The 20,192-nt window shown below is 42.5% G+C and overlaps 1 protein-coding gene and 1 long non-coding RNA gene across 3 annotated transcripts; one reads left to right on the top strand and one right to left on the bottom strand.

Annotated features, from left to right (window-relative positions):
• Nucleotides 1-3,425: 3,425 nt before the first annotated feature.
• akip1 (A kinase (PRKA) interacting protein 1) lies at nucleotides 3,426-5,693 on the top strand (the record flags this gene model as incomplete). Of its 2 annotated transcripts, none has more annotated exons than XM_083763829.1 (4): nucleotides 3,426-4,000; nucleotides 4,553-4,621; nucleotides 4,718-4,837; nucleotides 5,553-5,693. In XM_083763829.1, exons 1-4 carry the CDS (start codon nucleotides 3,785-3,787, stop codon nucleotides 5,691-5,693), a joined length of 546 nt encoding a protein of 181 aa, XP_083619955.1. In that variant the 5' UTR covers nucleotides 3,426-3,784. The 2 variants fall into 2 exon arrangements, with proteins under 2 accessions (XP_083619955.1, XP_083619954.1); XM_083763828.1 differs by having other exon boundaries at nucleotides 5,547-5,693.
• A 12,093-nt stretch (nucleotides 5,694-17,786) lies between these two features.
• Nucleotides 17,787-19,705, bottom strand: LOC310857519. The gene is made up of 6 exons (XR_014569144.1): nucleotides 19,603-19,705; nucleotides 19,330-19,400; nucleotides 19,026-19,058; nucleotides 18,863-18,910; nucleotides 18,383-18,445; nucleotides 17,787-18,235 (listed from the first exon to the last, which is right to left on the bottom strand). It is a non-coding gene; the product is annotated as an uncharacterized lncRNA (long non-coding RNA).
• Nucleotides 19,706-20,192: the final 487 nt, after the last annotated feature.

Here is a 20,192-nt window from a genome sequence, read left to right as displayed (position 1 = left end):
TTGGCCTGGTGCCATACCGTTATTAATTATTGCCTACAATGTCAATTGTGAAATTACTTTACCGTTGCAATGCAAAATTTACATTTCAACGAATGGACCTCGTAAAACAAAACAAAAACCAAGGCACTGGTTGTGGTACTTCTGGTTTACCGGAATGGGGTTCAACTCCCTGCAGTGCTCTGCTCAATTTGTTGTATTTACATGGTTCATTTTTATTTTCTGCTCATTGTGTTGCCTTTTCATAGATGATAACCCCCAGGTTCTTTAATGTGTTTGCACTCTCTACAGTTAGGTTACCAAGTCTATTTATTTATTATTTCTGTTCACTAGAACTAGAACCAATTACCAAAGTAGGCTTTCTAATGACACAACTCGCCTTTGTTTTTATTTGTAGCAAAAACGTTCTTTTTATTTACGCCAAAGAGTAGAGGCTGGTCTGCATTCATGCGAGCGGGGAAGTTTAGAGTAACATAGCTCTAAATGAAACGCATTAGAGCTATGGACCAGAGCTAGTAGTCATAGCACTTCATGGTATATGCATAGTTTATATAGTTTCATTATAGATATATTAAACAGAGAGGACTGGAGTCAATTGGGTTATATTATGTTTAACACTAATTTGAAGCTGTCAAAATCTGACAGACTTCTGGCGGCCATGGCCACGCCCACCTTTTGGTAACGCCCACTTTCGGCCAAGCCCACAAAAAGGACCCACCATGTAATTTGCCAGGCAGGCTCCACTCTCAGACAGATATTTGGCTCCGTCTTATGAGCTAATTTAGAATTTCCTGTCTGAGAGCTAGCTAATTTAAGACATCCGGTTGCCTTCAGAATAAAATAAGGTTATTTAATTAGTTAATTAAATAATTGTCAATGCCCCAAGGCACAGCACTTTTTTGAGCGTTGACCTCAGTAGAAGGTCTGCTGCCGTGAATTTTACACCTCTCCCACTTAGCGGAGAGTGGGGTGTGGTACAGGACATCTCCCCGAACGCGTGACTAGTAGTTTCTATGTCGTGTCATACGAGAAAATAAACAGTCGAGAAATAATCAAGTTTCGTCAGGACAAACAAATGCATAAATGCACAGACAGATGCAATCAACGCACACAAGTGACACCCATTCCAAAGCTAGAGGTAACTCCTTGACCTGACTTAGCTTGCGTAGAGAAAGTGATTTCATGTCAATGCCCCAAGGCACAGCACTTTTTTGAGCGTTGACCCCAGTAGAAGGTCTGCTGCTGTGAATTTTACACCTCTCCCGCTTAGCGGAGAGTGTGGTGTGGTAGAGGACATCTCCCCGAACGCGTGGGTATGTCCAGATAGTTGCCTCGCGGAGGCCTCTTTGTCCAGTGTCCATTCTGGGTCCGGAAACGGTACTTTTTTCAGCGTTGACCACAGTAGAAGGTCTGCTGCTGTGAATTTTACACCTCTCCCGCTTAGCGGAGAGTGGGGTGTGGTACAGGACATCTCCCCGAACGCGTGGGTATGTCCAGATAGTTGCCTCGCGGAGCCGTCTTTTGTCCAGTGTCCATTCTGGGTCCGGAAACGGTACTTTTTGTCAGCCTTGACCCCAGTAGAAGGTCTGCTGCTGTGAATTTTACACCTCTCCCGCTTAGCGGAGAGTGTGGTGTGGTAGAGGACATCTCCCCGAACGTGTGGGTATGTCCAGATAGTTGCCTCGCGGAGGCCTCTTTGTCCAGTGTCCATTCTGGGTCCGGAAACGGTACTTTTTGTCAGCATTGACCCCAGTAGAAGGTCTGCTGCTGTGAATTTTACACCTCTCCCGCTTAGCGGAGAGTGTGGTGTGGTAGAGGACATCTCCCCGAACGTGTGGGTATGTCCAGATAGTTGCCTCGCGGAGGCCTCTTTGTCCAGTGTCCATTCTGGGTCCGGAAACGGTACTTTTTTCAGCGTTGACCACAGTAGAAGGTCTGCTGCTGTGAATTTTACACCTCTCCCGCTTAGCGGAGAGTGGGGTGTGGTACAGGACATCTCCCCGAACGCGTGGGTATGTCCAGATAGTTGCCTCGCGGAGCCGTCTTTTGTCCAGTGTCCATTCTGGGTCCGGAAACGGTACTTTTTGTCAGCCTTGACCCCAGTAGAAGGTCTGCTGCTGTGAATTTTACACCTCTCCCGCTTAGCGGAGAGTGTGGTGTGGTAGAGGACATCTCCCCGAACGTGTGGGTATGTCCAGATAGTTGCCTCGCGGAGGCCTCTTTGTCCAGTGTCCATTCTGGGTCCGGAAACGGTACTTTTTGTCAGCATTGACCCCAGTAGAAGGTCTGCTGCTGTGAATTTTACACCTCTCCCGCTTAGCGGAGAGTGGGGTGTGGTACAGGACATCTCCCCGAACGCGTGGGTATGTCCAGATAGTTGCCTCGCGGAGCCGTCTTTTGTCCAGTGTCCATTCTGGGTCCGGAAACGGTACTTTTTGTCAGCCTTGACCCCAGTAGAAGGTCTGCTGCTGTGAATTTTACACCTCTCCCGCTTAGCGGAGAGTGTGGTGTGGTAGAGGACATCTCCCCGAACGTGTGGGTATGTCCAGATAGTTGCCTCGCGGAGGCCTCTTTGTCCAGTGTCCATTCTGGGTCCGGAAACGTTACTTTTTGTCAGCATTGACCCCAGTAGAAGGTCTGCTGCTGTGAATTTTACACCTCTCCCGCTTAGCGGAGAGTGTGGTGTGGTAGAGGACATCTCCCCGAACGTGTGGGTATGTCCAGATAGTTGCCTCGCGGAGGCCGCTTTGTCCAGTGTCCATTCTGGGTCCGGAAACGGTACTTTTTTCAGCGTTGACCACAGTAGAAGGTCTGCTGCTGTGAATTTTACACCTCTCCCGCTTAGCGGAGAGTGGGGTGTGGTACAGGACATCTCCCCGAACGCGTGGGTATGTCCAGATAGTTGCCTCGCGGAGCCGTCTTTTGTCCAGTGTCCATTCTGGGTCCGGAAACGGTACTTTTTGTCAGCCTTGACCCCAGTAGAAGGTCTGCTGCTGTGAATTTTACACCTCTCCCGCTTAGCGGAGAGTGGGGTGTGGTATAGGACATCTCCCCGAACGCGTGGGTATGTCCAGATAGTTGCCTTGCGGAGCCGTCTTTTGTCCAGTGTCCACTTTATAAAGTCCATGCACTCCAGTGAATAGCATTTATCCATTTAGATAACTTTATTATTATTATTATAAGGATTTAATTACTTATTCTTACACAGAAACATAATGTGTGTCTTATAGCATCATATAGCATCATTTAAATGCTTAATTTGTAGTTTTAATGTGCAAATTAAACTTTTTTTCAATACTCTAGAGGGTACTCTTATTTTGAAGAGATCGTCCACCGGAAGTCTTAAATTAGCTCACTAGATTAGCTCACTAGACGCTGCCGGAGTGTCTGCTCGTCTCCAGGACTTTCTGTGAGAGCAAAACAAGTAGCATTATGGAATGGTGCTAGATAGCAAATAGAAATGCGCGCAAACGTAATCCGTTTGGCTCTGATTTGTGATTTCTCATTCAAATTGTGATTAATGTTAAATTCCACGTTCCTACGACTCATTAAATAATAAATACTCGCTTCTTCAACACGGTGGGTGGACAAACTTTTCGAATAACTTGCTGCACACTGTTGTTGACAGACATACGACAGACATGGTTACGCTAATCAATTGTCTTTAATACAATCACCGAACCTATAGGTTAAAGAATTAAAAGAAAAGCGAGTATCTAGAAATGACCGTTGGTCAGGGCCAGGGGAACGGAACGGCTGTAGTCCATAGACGGGTGTAGTCTCCGAGATGACCATGACAGACCAACCCCTGGCCAACCAGGCTTTTTTGGAGTCTTCCCTCCGCCGCTCGGCTCAGCTGGGACGGCAGGTCCTGGAGAGAGCCTCCAGACGCCGGACAACAGGGGACGAGGGCTGGTCCAGAGTCAGACCATCCGGACGATCCAGTGCCGCGAGTCAGTGCAAAACTCCCAGCACGGATGACGTCGCGAGAACCTCTGTACAGGTAGGGGTGTGTGTGTTTGTTAGCCCTGAAACATGACTACGAGCGTCATGTGAACCATGGCTAGGGTGTGTGTGTGTGTGTGTGTGGGGGGGGGGGGGGGGGGGGGGGGGGTGTATTAAAATGGAAGATATTTATATATTGCACTGGCCTAAAAGTGTAAAACTGTTTTAACATTATGAGATTTGTGATCAGTTTATTTGGCCACCAGGTGGCGTCCATTGTTTGATCAAAGGCTACAATACATCCAGATATTAATTTAAAAAAAACAAAATTAAGGTACCAGTGAGTAGCAACATGCCTATTCACTGGGGACTATGCAAGGCACAGGCGTCCAGTGGGCGTCCACCCCCCTGAGTCAAAGTGTAAGCGTTATTCATAGTCTGGATTTTCGGTGGTGAAGAGTGGTGGTCACCTCACCACCGAAAATCCAGACTATGAATGAGCCTTTTAAGGCTAGACTTGTGTGTGTGATGGCACTAAAGTTGACCCCTAGCCTAGGCCTAGCCCCTCTCCTTTCTCTCTCTCATACAATTATATTTAATTTCCCTACAGAGAACCTATCTGGACAGTGCCTTCGAAACCATTGCTGAGTTCATGGTTCAGACTACTGATCAATGCAAGGTCAGTTTATTATTTAACTGTAGATTCAACAATGTGATGTTATAATATACCATATTATGTATACAACATTGTGCTAGTAAAAATCACTTTGTTCAGAATCTTTATCAATCAGACTGCTGCTTTGATCCTACTGAAATGGAGAGAAGCCATGTGCGCAGGTTCCATTCACAACCAACCACCAGGACAGCTACACCTGCACTGCCAAAAAGGATACAGGTAAGACCAGTGGTGTAATGGTGATTTTTTTTCCCCCGGTACCACAACATCTTGACGTCATGTGCACGCACTTGCACTCGCTCGCACGTGCCTACATAGCCTAAGCTTATATTGTTTATAGTATATGAGAGTTTTAGACACACAAACACAAAAGTAGAGTAAAATAATTATCAGACAAACCTCTTTACTGTGCTGCAGTAGCGAAACTAAAACGTTTGCTTTGGAATTGGACGAATCTCTTCTTTGATGGTGGAGGAGGCATTATTGTTGCGTGCAGAACACCACAGAAGCAGTAGCCTACTGGAAAATTGTCTCACATTTTTAAACATTTTTTGTTGTTGAAATGCTTTATCACTGACAAGCCATTTAGACCTGAGGACGCATCTGTGTCATCTTATAGGTTTTAACCACTATGAGCTTGTAGCGTGTGCAAATATTTTAATATATATATTATTTCACAGCAAATGTTTTTAACTCAAATCTTTGCTTCTGGGGCTCCCTAGCTGGAACAACATATTTTCAGATGACGGTCGGTGGCCAATTACATACATGTTTAATTAGGATCCTTGACATGAAATAGTTTGAGAACCACTGATATACTGTGGAAACATAGGTTTTTTTCTGAAAACTGTCAGGATCTGGAAGACATTTAGTAGAATCTGGTCTTGGGTCTTAATGGTAAAGGGTTTAATATGTGCCGTGTCTTCAGGGCCAGGTATCTCCAAGAGAGGACTTCTGCATCGAGGTGTCCCCGGGGACGTACGCCATCACCGCTGGCATGCAGGACTCACTCCAACAGACCCAGATGGTCAGCATCAATGCCGGAGAGAGTATCAACCTCACCTTTAACCTCTGATACCACTCCCTTTTACCATCCATAGACCTGAGGCCGCGACTGTGTCATCTTAGCTTTTAACCATTATTTTAGACTAGCTGTTGAAAAATAGCAGATCTACAAGCTCATAGCGCGGCACCGACCTTTTAACCTACAAGCTACGAGCTTGTAGATCTGCTATTTTTTTTAAACCGTCATTTTTCTTTGTTGCAAAATGCAAATCTTTGAATATATATTCTTTCAGAATCACAGCAAACGTTTTTAACTCAAATATTTGCTTCTGGGGGTCCCTGGAACAACAGATGGGGGTCCGGCGGCCAAATACAGATAATGCTGGGGGTCCTTGACATAGTTCTGTCGATATTCTGTTTGATGGTTGTAGTTCTCTATGTAAAGCTGTCATTATATAGAAAACTTATAATTACAGATGTGACTACATATTTTATTGTAGTTCATAGTTTGAGCACCACTGATATAGAAACAGGTTTTTCAGAAAAATGTCGGGATTTAGAAGACTTGTAGAATCTCAATGGGTTAACAAAACGGATAGATAAGAACTGTAAGTTGTACAGTATGAGTGTAATGTGTATATACCATTGCTTCAGGGGCCTTTGAGCTTTGTTTGTTTATTGTTTGTATATTTTTTTAAGTCCAATCTACAGTGCCATAATTTCTCTTGGTCATGCTGAAGCTCAGTTTAGGGGCAGCGGTTTCCGAACGGTTTGCGGAGCGGTCTTGATATCGGAAGGTCGCTAGTTCGTATCCCCGGACCGGCACGTTAAAATTACTACCGTTGAAGTGCTCTTGAGCAAGGCATTGAACCCCTACCATGAAATGTTCTATGAGCAGGGTCTGGCTGTAAACAAGTTCTTGAGCTTAGTCCAGTTACCCTGGGTAAACATGGTAACTTTGCTTTAGCTTGTGAGTGATGACGTGATGCTGTGTGACTCAGTTGCAGGGCCAGTAGAATTATTGTCTGCCTGTGAAGTGGCACAAAATCTCTATAAGAGCTAATCCAGATTCTATGGTATTGTGTTTCAAATAGCCACAGGACTTCGGCCTTTGAACTGTGCTAACAGTTTACATTTTATTGTCGTTTACATTTTTATTTGCTGCACAATGAGAAGCCATATTTTTTACAAATGTCTATGTGAACATGCAGAAATTCTGCCATAGGATAGGATAGAATCTATATGCACATAATAAAATAAAGACTATTTTTAAAATAAGTAAATACTTGTTTACTTTGGAGGCACTGCTTCGATACAGTAATGTCAAGTGTTTGTGTTCTTGGATATCATATGTTTAAAGTCTTAAATACTGCATGGTAGGGTTGTCCCATCACATGATCGTAAATCGGGGCCGATCCCGTCATTTTCAAATGATCGGGATCGGATCGGGAGCAAAAAAACGGGATCGGAACATCTCTAATATCAATATATCCATATCATCATATTAGACTGGATATTGTCTGTGATTTGGGATATTGTGCTATTGTGATATGGCATAAACGTTTCCCAGATCGGGAAATATCCGTATCGGCAGATACTCAAAATCAAATGATTGGAATCGGATCGGGAGCAAAAAACGTGATTCGGGACATCCCTACTTGGAAGTTATGTGGGAAAGCCTGCTGCGTAACAAAAAATACTTTCTGGCCTTGACAGACCATACATCCAATCAGAAAAGTCCTGTCTGATTGCATTAAATGACGTTAAACAACGTTAAATAAACTCACTTTGCCACTCATTTTATGCATGTGCATACCCTCTATAATAAAAATATCGGATCGGGAAATATCGGTATCTGCTGATACTTCAAATCAAATGATCGGAATCAGATCAGGAGTAAAAAAATGGTACGACGGTACATCCCTACTGCATGGTCTTCCTCTTCAGGTGTAAACAGCAGTGGGGGCGTTGTCAGAGAGGGACTGAAATCCCATAGGTGGTGGTCGACGTTTTTGATCGGTCAAACCAAACACGTCGCTCATGCTTGATTGTCTTCCTCCTGAAGCAGGAAGTGATTGGAACAGTGAGCTGTGATTGGGCGAGGCGCTGAACTGCAGGACAGGGTAGCTGAATCTCATAGGCTGGTAGGTCCTTGGCCCTGTTTTGGCTGCAAAAACAAATTTAAGAATGTACAGGATTTGGATTTAATCCGAGAGGTTAAATAAAGGGCTAAACATTCAGATCTACTGTACACAGCATCCTGTATCCATTTGAATGTGTAATGTAAATGTCTCATTGAGTCAAGCAGAGACTATAGTTTAGATTATACAGTGGTGCTCACTGTATAATCTAATGGTTCCATTTGTACACTCAGTTACATTTACATAGATTTTACAATGTAAATTGGGGTCCCAGAGATAGAAATGCTGTTAAAATGAGCTTAATGCAGAGGTTCTCACCGTTTTTGGCTGTGGACCCCCGGAAATGCTTTGGCCATGTCTCGCGAACCCCGCCCGCCCCCCTCCCCACCCCCAATAGAAATTGACCGCTACAATAACCTTAATAATAGCGAAAATACATCATAAATAAATACTAAAACCAGATATAAACATAGGGGAAGTTTATGCATGTACTATGTAAACTCTTAATTCCCATTATCCAGTCATTCAGCTGCAAAGAAAATAATCTGGGGACCCCCTAAAATAAAATAAAACTGTTGAAAATGACTGCTAGAGCCATACAATGGGGGGGTCTAATAAATATCAATTTGGGAGTCCTTGACATGAACATGTTTGAGAACTAATGGTTTAGAAAGACAGTGATTTATACAGTATACCTGGCTGGGTGTGCTGTGGCTCCCGAGCGTTGCGTCTCCAGTACCTCCAGGGAGGTCGCTCCTGTTCTTCATTCTAGTGATGATTTTGACCGCAAAATTAGATTTTTGTCTTTTGAATAGTTTTTATTTAGTTTTAGTCGCATTTTAGTCAACTGGAATGTTTTAGTGTTAATGTTGTTTTAGTCGACTAAATATAAGATTTTAGTCGACTAAATCTACAGTTGATTTAGTCGACTAAAATGCATTTTGGCGGGCCTTGATACCGTCGTAATGACTGATTTTACACTTGCTGATGCGTTGTAGATCGGCTATTTTCAGCATGCAACCAAGTGTAAAATGACTTATACTGGATCTCTTGTCCACTAGTCCCTTCCTAACAAATTTTCAATTATATTCTAGTCTTAGTTTTAGTCATCATAGCTTAGTTTTCATATAGTTTCCATTTAGTTTTCGTTGGTGAAAAGCAGTTGACAAACATTTTTTCGTCATAGTATTAATTGACGAAATCAACACTGCTTCATTCCTCACCTTACCAAAGGCAGGCCGCTCCAAACTGGCCTCACCCTCGGACAGAGCTGAAGAGGAAGAAGAAGATGCCACCTCAGGTTCACTACTCCTCAGGCCCTCAGGAGGTTCAATACTGCTCGCTGTGTTTCTGAGGCCCTCCAACTGCAGATCCACCTGCCTCTCCAGCTCAGCTCTCTCAAACCCGCCCCGCCATGATGCGGGACTGCACTCGCAACAAGTGGTGGGCGGCGGGTATATTAAGGATGGCCATGGACGGAAGCTTAATGGACAGTACTGGACTGAAGGAGCTGCTGCTGACTGGCAGCGCTGGTCACAACAGATTTGGGGAGAACATGATGAGGAACTGGGAAGGCAGAACCAGTTACTATGGCATGGTCTGGGGGCTGCTGCTCTGGGGAGCTCCCTGACCATCCTCTCGTGGTGGGAGGCATGGATGAACACAGCCAGGTCGATGGGGACCTCGGTCACACTGCCGTCCCACATCAGCACCTGCAGACCTGCACCACATTCTGTTGTTGCTGTGGATGGAAGAAAGACACAGACCATAGTGTTGTACATATGGAAGAAAGACACAGACCATAGTGTTGTATACTGCTGGTGATTATTTTAGTTACGTTAATAATCACCAGCAGGGTGGAGGAGGGTCAATGACCAGAAAGCAGCTACAGAGATCATACCTTTGAGATTGTCTCTGCGCTCCATGCCTGTCAGCACTCTCCCAGGTCCATATCTCTTTAGGGCCGGGTCCCATGGCGTCAGGACAGTGTCCCCGGGCCCTAGATGGTGTGAGTGAGCCTTGGTGTGGTTGATCATGTCCGGAGAACAGACAAGCTGTTGACGAAATGCCTCAGAGAAGCTAAAGCCGGCAGGAGCACTACCTGGGTGGTCAAACTCCACTACCCACACTCCTCTGCGACCCTGTTGTGGGATTCATTGGAAAAGGTAATTTGTTTTATTTAACCAGCACACATTTATTTTGTGGGTATTTTATCACTGCTTCACTACTTTGAGTTTGAACTAAACTACACAAAAATATGAAACTTGTGTAGAGTACTTCATATCTCTGCTGTCAGGAGAAAAAAAGTCCAAAATGTTCATTTTTCAGGAAATTAAGAAAACCTTATATTTTGAAAACAAAGCAATACTGCCCCATCAAAGTTGGTGTTGTGACTTTATATATTGTAAATTAGGGGGGAGAGGAGGTGGAGTTAGCTGCTTTGGCAGACAGTTTGAGGGTCCAATGGAGTTAAGTGGTTTTGTCCAAAGCACTTTTTACTACTTTCCATTGCTTCAATATTTTCAAAACAACACAGACATAAAGGGTGTTTAATAGCACTGATTTATGCAAAAACAAAATCAAAAATGGAGTTAGGTGGTTTCCACCCGACAGCAACAAATATGCAGTATGTGCTGTAGTACCAATACCTTGCTGACCTAGTATTGTGAAACCCTGTAGTACTGTGTCCAAATTTAAATATGTGTATCTACTGTATAATAATAACATACTTTCTTAAATTATATGGCAAAGAGAAACTGCCCCTAGTGCACGGCAGACCCTTCATTTAGGATGTGAAATAAGTGAAGAGAAATGGTCGAATATAATTTCCAAAGGCCATAATATGGCCCACCCAACTTTGGAAATTATTAATATTATTAGAAGAAGCAAATGCAATGTTCTTTTACTACACCCCTGTGAAACTGTTGAGGATGGGCTTGCTTGAAGACAAAAGATGTTGGAAATTTAAGGGAGAAAATGGTACATTTTTGGGAATGTCCTTTGGTTTTACCCTTTTGGAAAGAGGTACTGAGAAAACTTACTCTTGCCAACACACTCTTGCCACAGGGGGTCATCAAGGAACAACATGAATTGGTGACAGCAGGCTTATCGCTGCAGCCAGGTTGATATTGAGGAACTGGAAGAGTTTCTACACCAGAGCTCACAGCCCGACTTACGACTGAAACTGCATCTTATGTCAAAGGAAAGTTTATATGGGACTACTTTTATTTTTATATAAAAGGATTGGTGCATTAAGGATCGGTATAATACATTACAGATGATATACGGTAACCACTGACTGAAGAGTGTATTGAGGGGTGTTGTCCATTTGTCCTAGTTTTTGACTGCTTGTTATGTTTTGTTCTTTGTCTTTTAATTTTTGTCCTTTTTTATGTATGTCATGTGATGTTTGTTTTTGAAAAATGTATTACAAACAAATAACATATACTTGCTGTCCATCAACTTATTGCGCCTTTTGGTAAAAACTATTATGGAGATAAATCACTGATAATTTGTAATATAATACAATATACTGCTATATGGCTATAGCATCTACCGGTAATTAAATAAATTTTAAGTCGACCACTAAATTACCTGCACTTCCTGTACGACAGTGCCCAGGTAGTACAGGCCATCGTTTTCCCTCCTGGCTAACACTCTGCAGCCTGGTAAGAACTCTGTAATGCCCAGGGTGCGACCGGACAGCACACAGCAAGTTGTTGGACAGAACGGATTGCCCAGACTGCACCTTCAGAACCACACAAAGTTCAAATGCAAGACATTATTTTCCCATAGAATTACATAAAATTAGACGAGAAAATGGGGAGATCTCGAAAGAACGGCTAAAAGCCGAGTGAAATGGAGGACATTTGTCAATGGCCTATGCAATAATGCACCCTAGAGCAGCAAAGGGTGTAAGACAAGTAAGTCAAAGTGTGGGTGGCGGTGGCTCAGGGGTAGAGTGGCCGGATGGAAACCGCAAGGTTGCCAGTTTGAACCCGGGCTCCCCCAGAGTTAGTGTCAAAGTGTCCTTGAGCAAGACACTGAACCCCAAATTGCATGGTTTCCTCCACCATTAGTGTGTGAATGTAATGCACAGTCTATGTAAAGTGCCTTGGATAAAGGCGCTATATAAATTGACCATTTAAGTGTTATTATTATGCTGAGCTTCACAGGACCGGACCGGACCGGACCGGACCGGACCGGACCGGACAGGACCACAATGTACGGATGATAACACATCCCGTATGTCACTTTCATGCAGAGTACGGGTGTTGACCCGTCAGTTGACATTGACAGCACCAGCCTGACACCATTATCAACTGTGTTAATGTTTCTAATCATAAAAAAGCATAATAAAAGTGTGCAATGATCTCTTGAATTGTTTGGAGTGTTACCCAGGACACTGACCTGAGCAGAGGGAGAGGCACGTGCTGGTGTGGGATGACAGGGGTGGACTGACTGCAGGGTTTTACTGTGGAGACATTTGGTACTGATGTCGGGTTCTCCCCAACGAACAGTGGAATCACCTGTCAGCCAACAAGACAACATTTACACACAGTGATTTTACACTTTTGTTTCTTCATTATGATTTATTTTCATATTTTTTAATTAATTAAAAATGCCATATTTTATTATAGAGGGTATGCGTATGCACATGCATAAAGTGAGTGGCACAGTGAGTTTAACGTTGTTTAACATCATTAATGCAATCAGATGGGACTTTTCTGTTTGGATGTATGGGCTGTCAAGGCCAGAAAGTATTTTTTGTTATGCAGTAGGCGTTCCCACATAACTTCCAAGTAGGGATGTCCCAATCATGTTTTTTGCTCCCGATTCGATTCCGATCATTTCCCGATCCGATATTTATATTTTTATAGAACACGTTTATGCCATATCACAATAGTACAATATCCTAAATCACAGACAATATCCAGTCTAATATCATTATATAGATATAATATTGATACTAGGGATGACTCGATCACATTTTTTGCTCCCGATCCAATTCCGATCATTTGAAAATGACGTGATCAAGGCCCGATTTCCGATCACGTGATCCGATCGGGACAACCCTACTTCCAAGCATGATGATGATAACGTCACGCGCATACCCTATATTCTTTTGAAGTCACTTTAATTTCCCCCCAGGTATAAAAAAATTGATCAAAGGTCACCTCCAATGACCCATCTGTCCCTATTGGAAGCACGTAACCGCTCCCTCCGGTGGTGTGAGTCAGACACTGTAGGAAGTCCCATATTTTGGTATCTAGTGGTCCAACGTTTGAATCGGAGAGGTAGAAGACGTTCAGCGGCCTCCCGGCTGTCATGGTGGGCAGAGCTTTTAGGACGGCCTCGGGACGGTCCGGCAGGTCTCTGGTGACCAGATGGACAGAGTGACAGGCCGGGTCGCTGAGGGCCGTACTCAGGACAGCCAGCAGGTCCCTGCCGGGGCTGCAGCTTAGGGAGTGGATCCAGGAGAGGGCTTCGTACACCGTGTCAGGAGCACAGGGGAGCATGTGGTGAGACCAGCAGTTCACCTAGACAAAGAGTTGCTGCGTGTGTGTTTTATTTTTACAGTTAAAAATGAAAACAAATAAACATGGTTATTTTATTTGCCAAAGTGGCCGGTACAATGGAGGACAGTCTAACAGCAATCACTTTTTTTGCGCAGACAAAAATGAAAGCCTGGTACCGAGGCTAAACCGCAATTCACTAGAAGATACTGGTCTCCCCAATCTTGTATGAGAAAGTGGTGATGTTAGTGAAAAAGATCACCTGCCACTTTCAACATTTTTTGTATTATTTCTTTATCCGACAATTTTGTGGTAAACCCATTTTTTCACCCAGTGTCAATTATCTAATGTGATCCTGGGCTCTACACTCCCTCTGCCAACCTGGGGAGAGCAACGGACTGACCTCATGCTTCCTTCAATGCATGAGGAGTCTTTTCACCTGACAGGGGTTGGACGTAGCGCGCGGAAGGAACACGTTTTTCCAACCAGTTCCTTTCCCTTCCATCAGGCCCCCCGGCTGGCCAGCTTTTTTTCTTTTTCTTTTAAATTTTTCTTTCTTACACAAAATCAACATCTAGTAACAAATAGCTAGCCTAATGGTTGGTGGAGCTTCTGAAGACGATGTTTCCCTCACTGGCAATCCTCCAATATTTATTGCAGGTGTTATACTAGTCCCATATTACCTTGTATGAAAAGGCGATGATGTTGAAGAGAGAGTCCCTGAGTGAGGCTTTAGTGAGCAGGGTCTGTATCAGTAGGCGTTTCACTGACCCCAGAACAGAGCTCATGGCCTCGGAGGTGTCCACCACAAAGGTAATGTTGTGGCACCGCTTTCCCAGGAACAGTGGGATCAGCCTGTGGACCCCTGGACCAGCCCCCTGGACCCCTGGCGGTAGCTGGATGTCTGATTCCATGTTGCTCTATAAGCAGAGAGAGTGTAGCAGAAGTGGAAAAACCTAATGTCAAAAGTATTGTCGCCCTAGCATTTATGGGTGATGTACCGCTGTTGGTCTCAGCATGTGACCACCAAGCAACCAACCAAGTGTCCAGCTGTTACTGTATATTTAAATGTAAATGTGATTTGTAATGTCGGGAAATTATAATTATACTTAAATTAATCTGTGAACAAAGAACCATACAGTGTTTCTGTTCTGAAACAGCAAATAAGCAGCTAAATGCATCTTTGTTTTCATGTTTATAATAATAATAATAATAATAATAAAACTTTATTTGTATAGAACCTTTCATGACATGAAATGCAGCTCAAAGTGCTTTACAGAACAATGGAGAATAAAAGAAAAGCAAGGCAATGACATTAAAAAACAAGCAGTAATGCTTGTTTTAATAAGAGAAGAGAATAACTGATGACGGTCTTTTGATGGAATATTTTCTATTTAACGTATGCATATTTTCTTATGTCAGCATATCACGTTTGTTTTTTCAGTTGAATCCCTTTTGAACTCTTTTCCTTTTGGTTTTCACGTTCCTGGTTTTTGAACTTAAGCACCAGGGAGACAATCTCCTCAGAGTGCAAACATCTTTATACCAGGTGATGCATACTCATTTAAACAAATATAAAAGGTATGCCGACAAATATGCAAATATGCTCTTACACATTTATATTAGAGCAGTTTTTTTTATTTCAAGGAAATAATGTATTAGCTACGATTCCCTGTTTGATACAATTACTCAGTGTTCATCTAAGAAAGAGTTTGAGAGTTACAGCTCCATTTGGTTCCTAACAATCAAACATGTAGTTGGGGACCTGAACCCTCTCAAGGACCCCTGGGGGTCCCTGGACCCCACACTGAGAACTATAGTTCTAGGGACCCTGGTCTGAATGACCATACTGTAAGGTAGTGTCATTTTCTCACAGTGCATTAACACCATCTTGGAAAGGATTTTGTCAAAATGTTTTCCTGCATGCATGTCCACTGCATCTTCTAGCCAAGCAGGCTTAACATTCACACGTTAAACAAAACGTTCATGTTATTAAATATATGGCATGAATACATTACCTGTAACGTTAGTTCTTAAATCCCCAGAGAGCCCTCTCTATACCACAGTCAGCTACTTTAACTTCATTGTTAGGCTGTGGGTTGCTATGGTGACAGATCCACCAATGTATTATCATGGCCACTGTCTGGAGGGGGTTGGTTCAACTGCCTGTCAAGTCAACACTCACATTGTGCTCTTGTTTGCTGTATGTTTCCTATTTGTCTTATACTGCTTAATGTAGTCTGAAGCACTTACATGTTTTGAATGAAAGGTGGTATACAAATAAAAGCTATTCTTCAGTCTATCAAGAATGAATATGAATGAAAATAAAGTAAGTCTCTCACCAGGACAGTAGTTCAGTACATTTTGGTATTTTCTAAGTAAAGCAAAGGCCAGATTTACTTATTGAAGGTGTTCTCAATGAATTCCGGGATGGGGTGCATGAGTGAATGGGGGTTGGTGGGGGGGCTGATTTGTCCTTTCACTGTGATCATATGCAAAAGTGTGTTACCTACTGAGAGCCTGGGAACATGTTCAACAGGGGGTATGTGATGTAGGAGATGGCCCTATAACCTACTGATAGCCTGAGAACATGTAGGACTTTCAAATGTAAAACTCAGGAAGACACAGGAAGCCAGCAGTGAGTATCTCTTTTTTTTGTTTTTCTTAGCAGTCTAGCACAGAGTTTCGAATAAACTGTAATCTTTCAATGGACCATAGTAAGTTGAGAGTTGGCTCAGGGGTAGAGTGGCCGGATGGTAACTGCAAGGTTGCCAGTTCAAACCCAGGATCCCCCAGAGTTAGTGTTGAAGTGTCCTTCATGGGTGTCCTACATGGGTTTTAAAAGTTTCAAAGTCAGGCAGACAATTTGTATTTTAACTACCAGCATGGTCATGGTCAACATTATTCATAATTATTTTTTAAAGCTATGTTTAGGGAAAATGTATGTTAAATGTGTCTAAATAATAATGATTATTATTATAATTATTTAAAAAATCTAATTTAATAATTAATTAATAATTAATGTAATAAAAAACAATATATATATATCAAATGTATTTCTATTGAAATGTACCTGCCGTGATATATCCATTATGCATTGGCAATAGATGCAGGCCTATATACATGGTAGACTATATCTATAGCTACCTTGTAGCAGTACTAGCTAAAATAGACTACATTTATTGTATCTTCATTGTATTGGCTCTTATTATTAGTCTTATTCTTGCATACATTTTAAAACGGTGTGTGGTGTGATGTGCTTTTTTTTCTGATTAGGCTGAATACTTTGAAATAGTGTGATGTTCTTAAAATTCTTCTGTAAGGTTATTAACTGCATGCTTTGTGTGCTGCAGGGTAGCTCTCTTTGAGTCCCTCCATAGTTCACTTCACTGCATTGCCCACATACCCCTGTTTTTTCCCACACGACCTTGTTTTCAACATGGATGCCGACAATTTAGCCGACTGTGTTGTTTACATGTCAGAAATATAAAGGTAACCGTGTTCCTAAAACTATTTGCAAACTAAAAGTGGCGATCTATTGTCTTGTTTAGTCATGATATGCAGATGCTAATCGTCCGTTAATGCTTCCATAGCGAAGCTGCACATTTGTAGTCAAAAAGCACATAACAATGTGAGACACAGCGCGGAATGGCGTCTGGCAGGGGCCCGCCCCAGCTAGCAAGTCATGGCGCGCCGCCGACGTGAGGCGGTCCCCGCGCGCCGCGGATCGTGTCCTCCGCCGGGCGCGTGACGCGACGTGGGCAAGTCGTTCATGATCAGCGTGGGCCACGCGCCCCAACGCGCGTGTAGCCGGCGCCCCGCTTCTCTGCCGCGACTCGAACGTCAGCTACGGACAGCAGCAGCAGGACAGCGTGAAGCTGTCTTATGACACCCCCCCCCCATATATATTGCGACCCGCACCCCTCGATTCTCCCCCATGCTCACCTCCCTCCCACATATTTATAGAAACATAATAAAGCAGCAAATGTATACTTAATTTTGTTTCTTTATTAGGAAAAAAAAAAGTTACAATGAAAACATTTATACAGCCATGTTAAACATAAATAAAGGCACATAAACATAAAAAAAACATGGAAATATTTTAAAACATACAAGTTTAGAATACAAGTGGTTGATTTTTATGTAATTTTGCTGAGAATGCACTTAAGGACCACACTTTGAGAACCACTGGCTCCTAAAATCTATAAAACAGTAAAACACCAAATTTCCTGAAACCACCAGGACATTGTTGGATAAGATTGTGTCCACAATTTTCCAAGAACCTATGTTTCTATATCAGTGGTTCTCAAATTATGTCATGTCAAGGACCCCAGAAATATATGAAATTGGCCGCAGACGCCTATCTGAAAATATGTTGTTCCAGGGACTACCCAGAAGCAAAGAGGAGTTAAAAACGTTTGCTCTGAAATAATATATATTCAAAGATTTGCACATTTTCAGGATAAAACAAAATAGACCTACAAGCTCGTAGCGCGGTCCCCGTCACTGAAGTCCAAGATGCCCTGGTTTTAGCCACTTTAACCATTATTTAAAAAGCTGTAAGCTGTTGAAAACGAGCTTGTAGATTTGCTAATTTTGAAACATCGTGAAAATGTGGCACAAATCTGTAAATATATATTCTTTTGCAGCAAACGTTTTAACTCATCTGTGCGGATTTAGAAGACATCAGTTCTCAAGTTTAAGTGCTTAAGTCTTTAAAACACCAATTCTCTTCTGAGTGGAGTCAGGAGTTTCTGAGCGTAGCAATGTGTGTATGTCCCCGTGTCTGTATGTCCGAGCACGGAAAGCTGGGTGCGTTCCTTGAGGTCTGGATGTTGCGGGGACCCCCACACGGTACAATGCAGGCTGGGTATAGAGGGTCAGGGAAACCCGACTGGTGGTAGCCTTTCCAGCAGAGGTTGAAGTCGATAGGTCTTCCTCCAGCGAAAGTTCGTCTGAAATCACAGAATTAATTAAATACATTTTTTTCACCTTAATCATTTCTCTGTCTTGTGATTCATGACTTAACAGTTGCCCTGTGGGTAAAAACCCAGCCATTTTCTAATTTCTATTCCTGTGCTAAAATGTGAAAATGTTCTTACCATTTTTATTATCCATTTTATTCATCCATCACCATCATCTCCACTTCCTCCACGTGACCTCATCTGTAATTTGAACAAAATCAAATACAAAATTGATATGGATTGCATTTGTATAGGGCTCACAACACGTGAGCTTGTAGATCGACTATTTTCACCATGCAACCAAGTGTAAATTCAGGCATTCTGAAATAGGCCTACCTACCATCACTGCTGTGAAATGTGGGATAACGTTTTGATGGCTGTGAGAACCACTGCCTTAACCCATTTAGACCCGAGGACGCATCTGTGTCGCCTCATAGGTTTTAAACATTATTTTAAAAGCTGTTAGCTGTTGAAAAATAGCAGATCTACAAGCTCATAGTGTGGCATAGAGTGCCACAGTACTCATCATAATACACCTCAGTCATTTAAAATGTACACAGTTACACATCGTTGGGTGCCAATTTGCTGTCCTTGGTAAAAATGAAAATGAACAATTACCTTAAATTAAAGAACGATGTCTCAGCTCTGTACAGCATGTCACCTTGTCTGTAAAATTAAATCAAATTCAAGTCAAAATTATTTCAAATGTAACAGCAAACTTGAGGCAAGAGAGCTTAATTGTAGCATGCAACCTTAATTCAGTGGTAGAAAATGTTCTTACCGTTTGTACGCCCAACAGATCCAAGTCCTGTGTCTGAAATCAGTAACAACTAAATGGTAAACATTGTATGTACATAAAATCAATTTGATGAAAACAGAAGATCTACAAGCACACAATGTGCTGCGAGCTTGTAGACCAGCTATTTTCAGCATGCAACCAAGTGTAAAAATCAGGCTACGAGCAAGCAACGTATCAAATCTGATTTAATTCGAATAATTATTATGACTTTTATCAACATAAGAAGACGTTAGAAAAGAACATCATGATACATTATTATTGTTCGCTACTAAACCATTTTACTTACTTCTGATATGAGGTTGCTTTGTTTCCCCCAGCCTCCACCGTCTGGGTCGATCTTGCTGGAATCTTGTTTGTCTGTAAAATTAAATAATATAAAACACCGTCCAACGGAGCTATAGATGTTTTTAAGCCACGTCCAAACAATAGATTAGCTAGCTAGCTAGCTGCTAGCTAGCTAATCTATTCCCTCTAGCTAACGTTAGGGTTACGTGCACAGATAAAGATCACGTGTAATTACACTACACACAGTATATATCAGATATAAAAATACACTGACCTTTCAACTGAATTTCTCCGGATAAAAACGGCGAAATATAAGCCTTTGTTGTGGAGTCCTCGACTACAAGTACTTCTGCAGCTCATTGCTCAAGACAACAACAACAAAGCAGCCAGCCGAGAAGCCTGAGGCTGCAATGCATGCCGGGTAAAGCGTCCCGTGTTACTATAACAAATATACAAATATAACAAACTAATACAAATATACAAGTATAGTCCCTGGACTCCCTGCTGTACTAAATATTATTATTATTATTATTATTATTATTATTAATAATAATAATAAAATAATAATAATAATAATAATAGGTCACTATTAATGAGTTTATACAATAACCGCATAAGAATAAAAACTAAAACAAGGCAAAAATGTATTTATACATAGATGCACATCCATGCCTGAGAGAGAGAGAGAGAGAGAGAGAGAGAGAGAGAGAGAGTCGGGCGGGGGAGGCAAGCCTTACGTCAGCGTGAGGAGGGGCTGTACATCACTGTAAATTCACAAGGCATTAAAATGTAAATGAGCGCGATCGCTTGACGTGAAGAGAGAGGCGCGATGGCCAAGCGCGACCGGGCGTGCACGGCGATGAA

Source organism: Protomyctophum parallelum (assembly GCF_964188405.1).
Source record: "Protomyctophum parallelum genome assembly, chromosome: 4".
In the NCBI taxonomy this organism is placed as follows: domain Eukaryota; kingdom Metazoa; phylum Chordata; class Actinopteri; order Myctophiformes; family Myctophidae; genus Protomyctophum; species Protomyctophum parallelum.
Note: the sequence above shows the minus strand (reverse complement) of the source record. Positions and strands in the feature narration are given on the sequence as shown.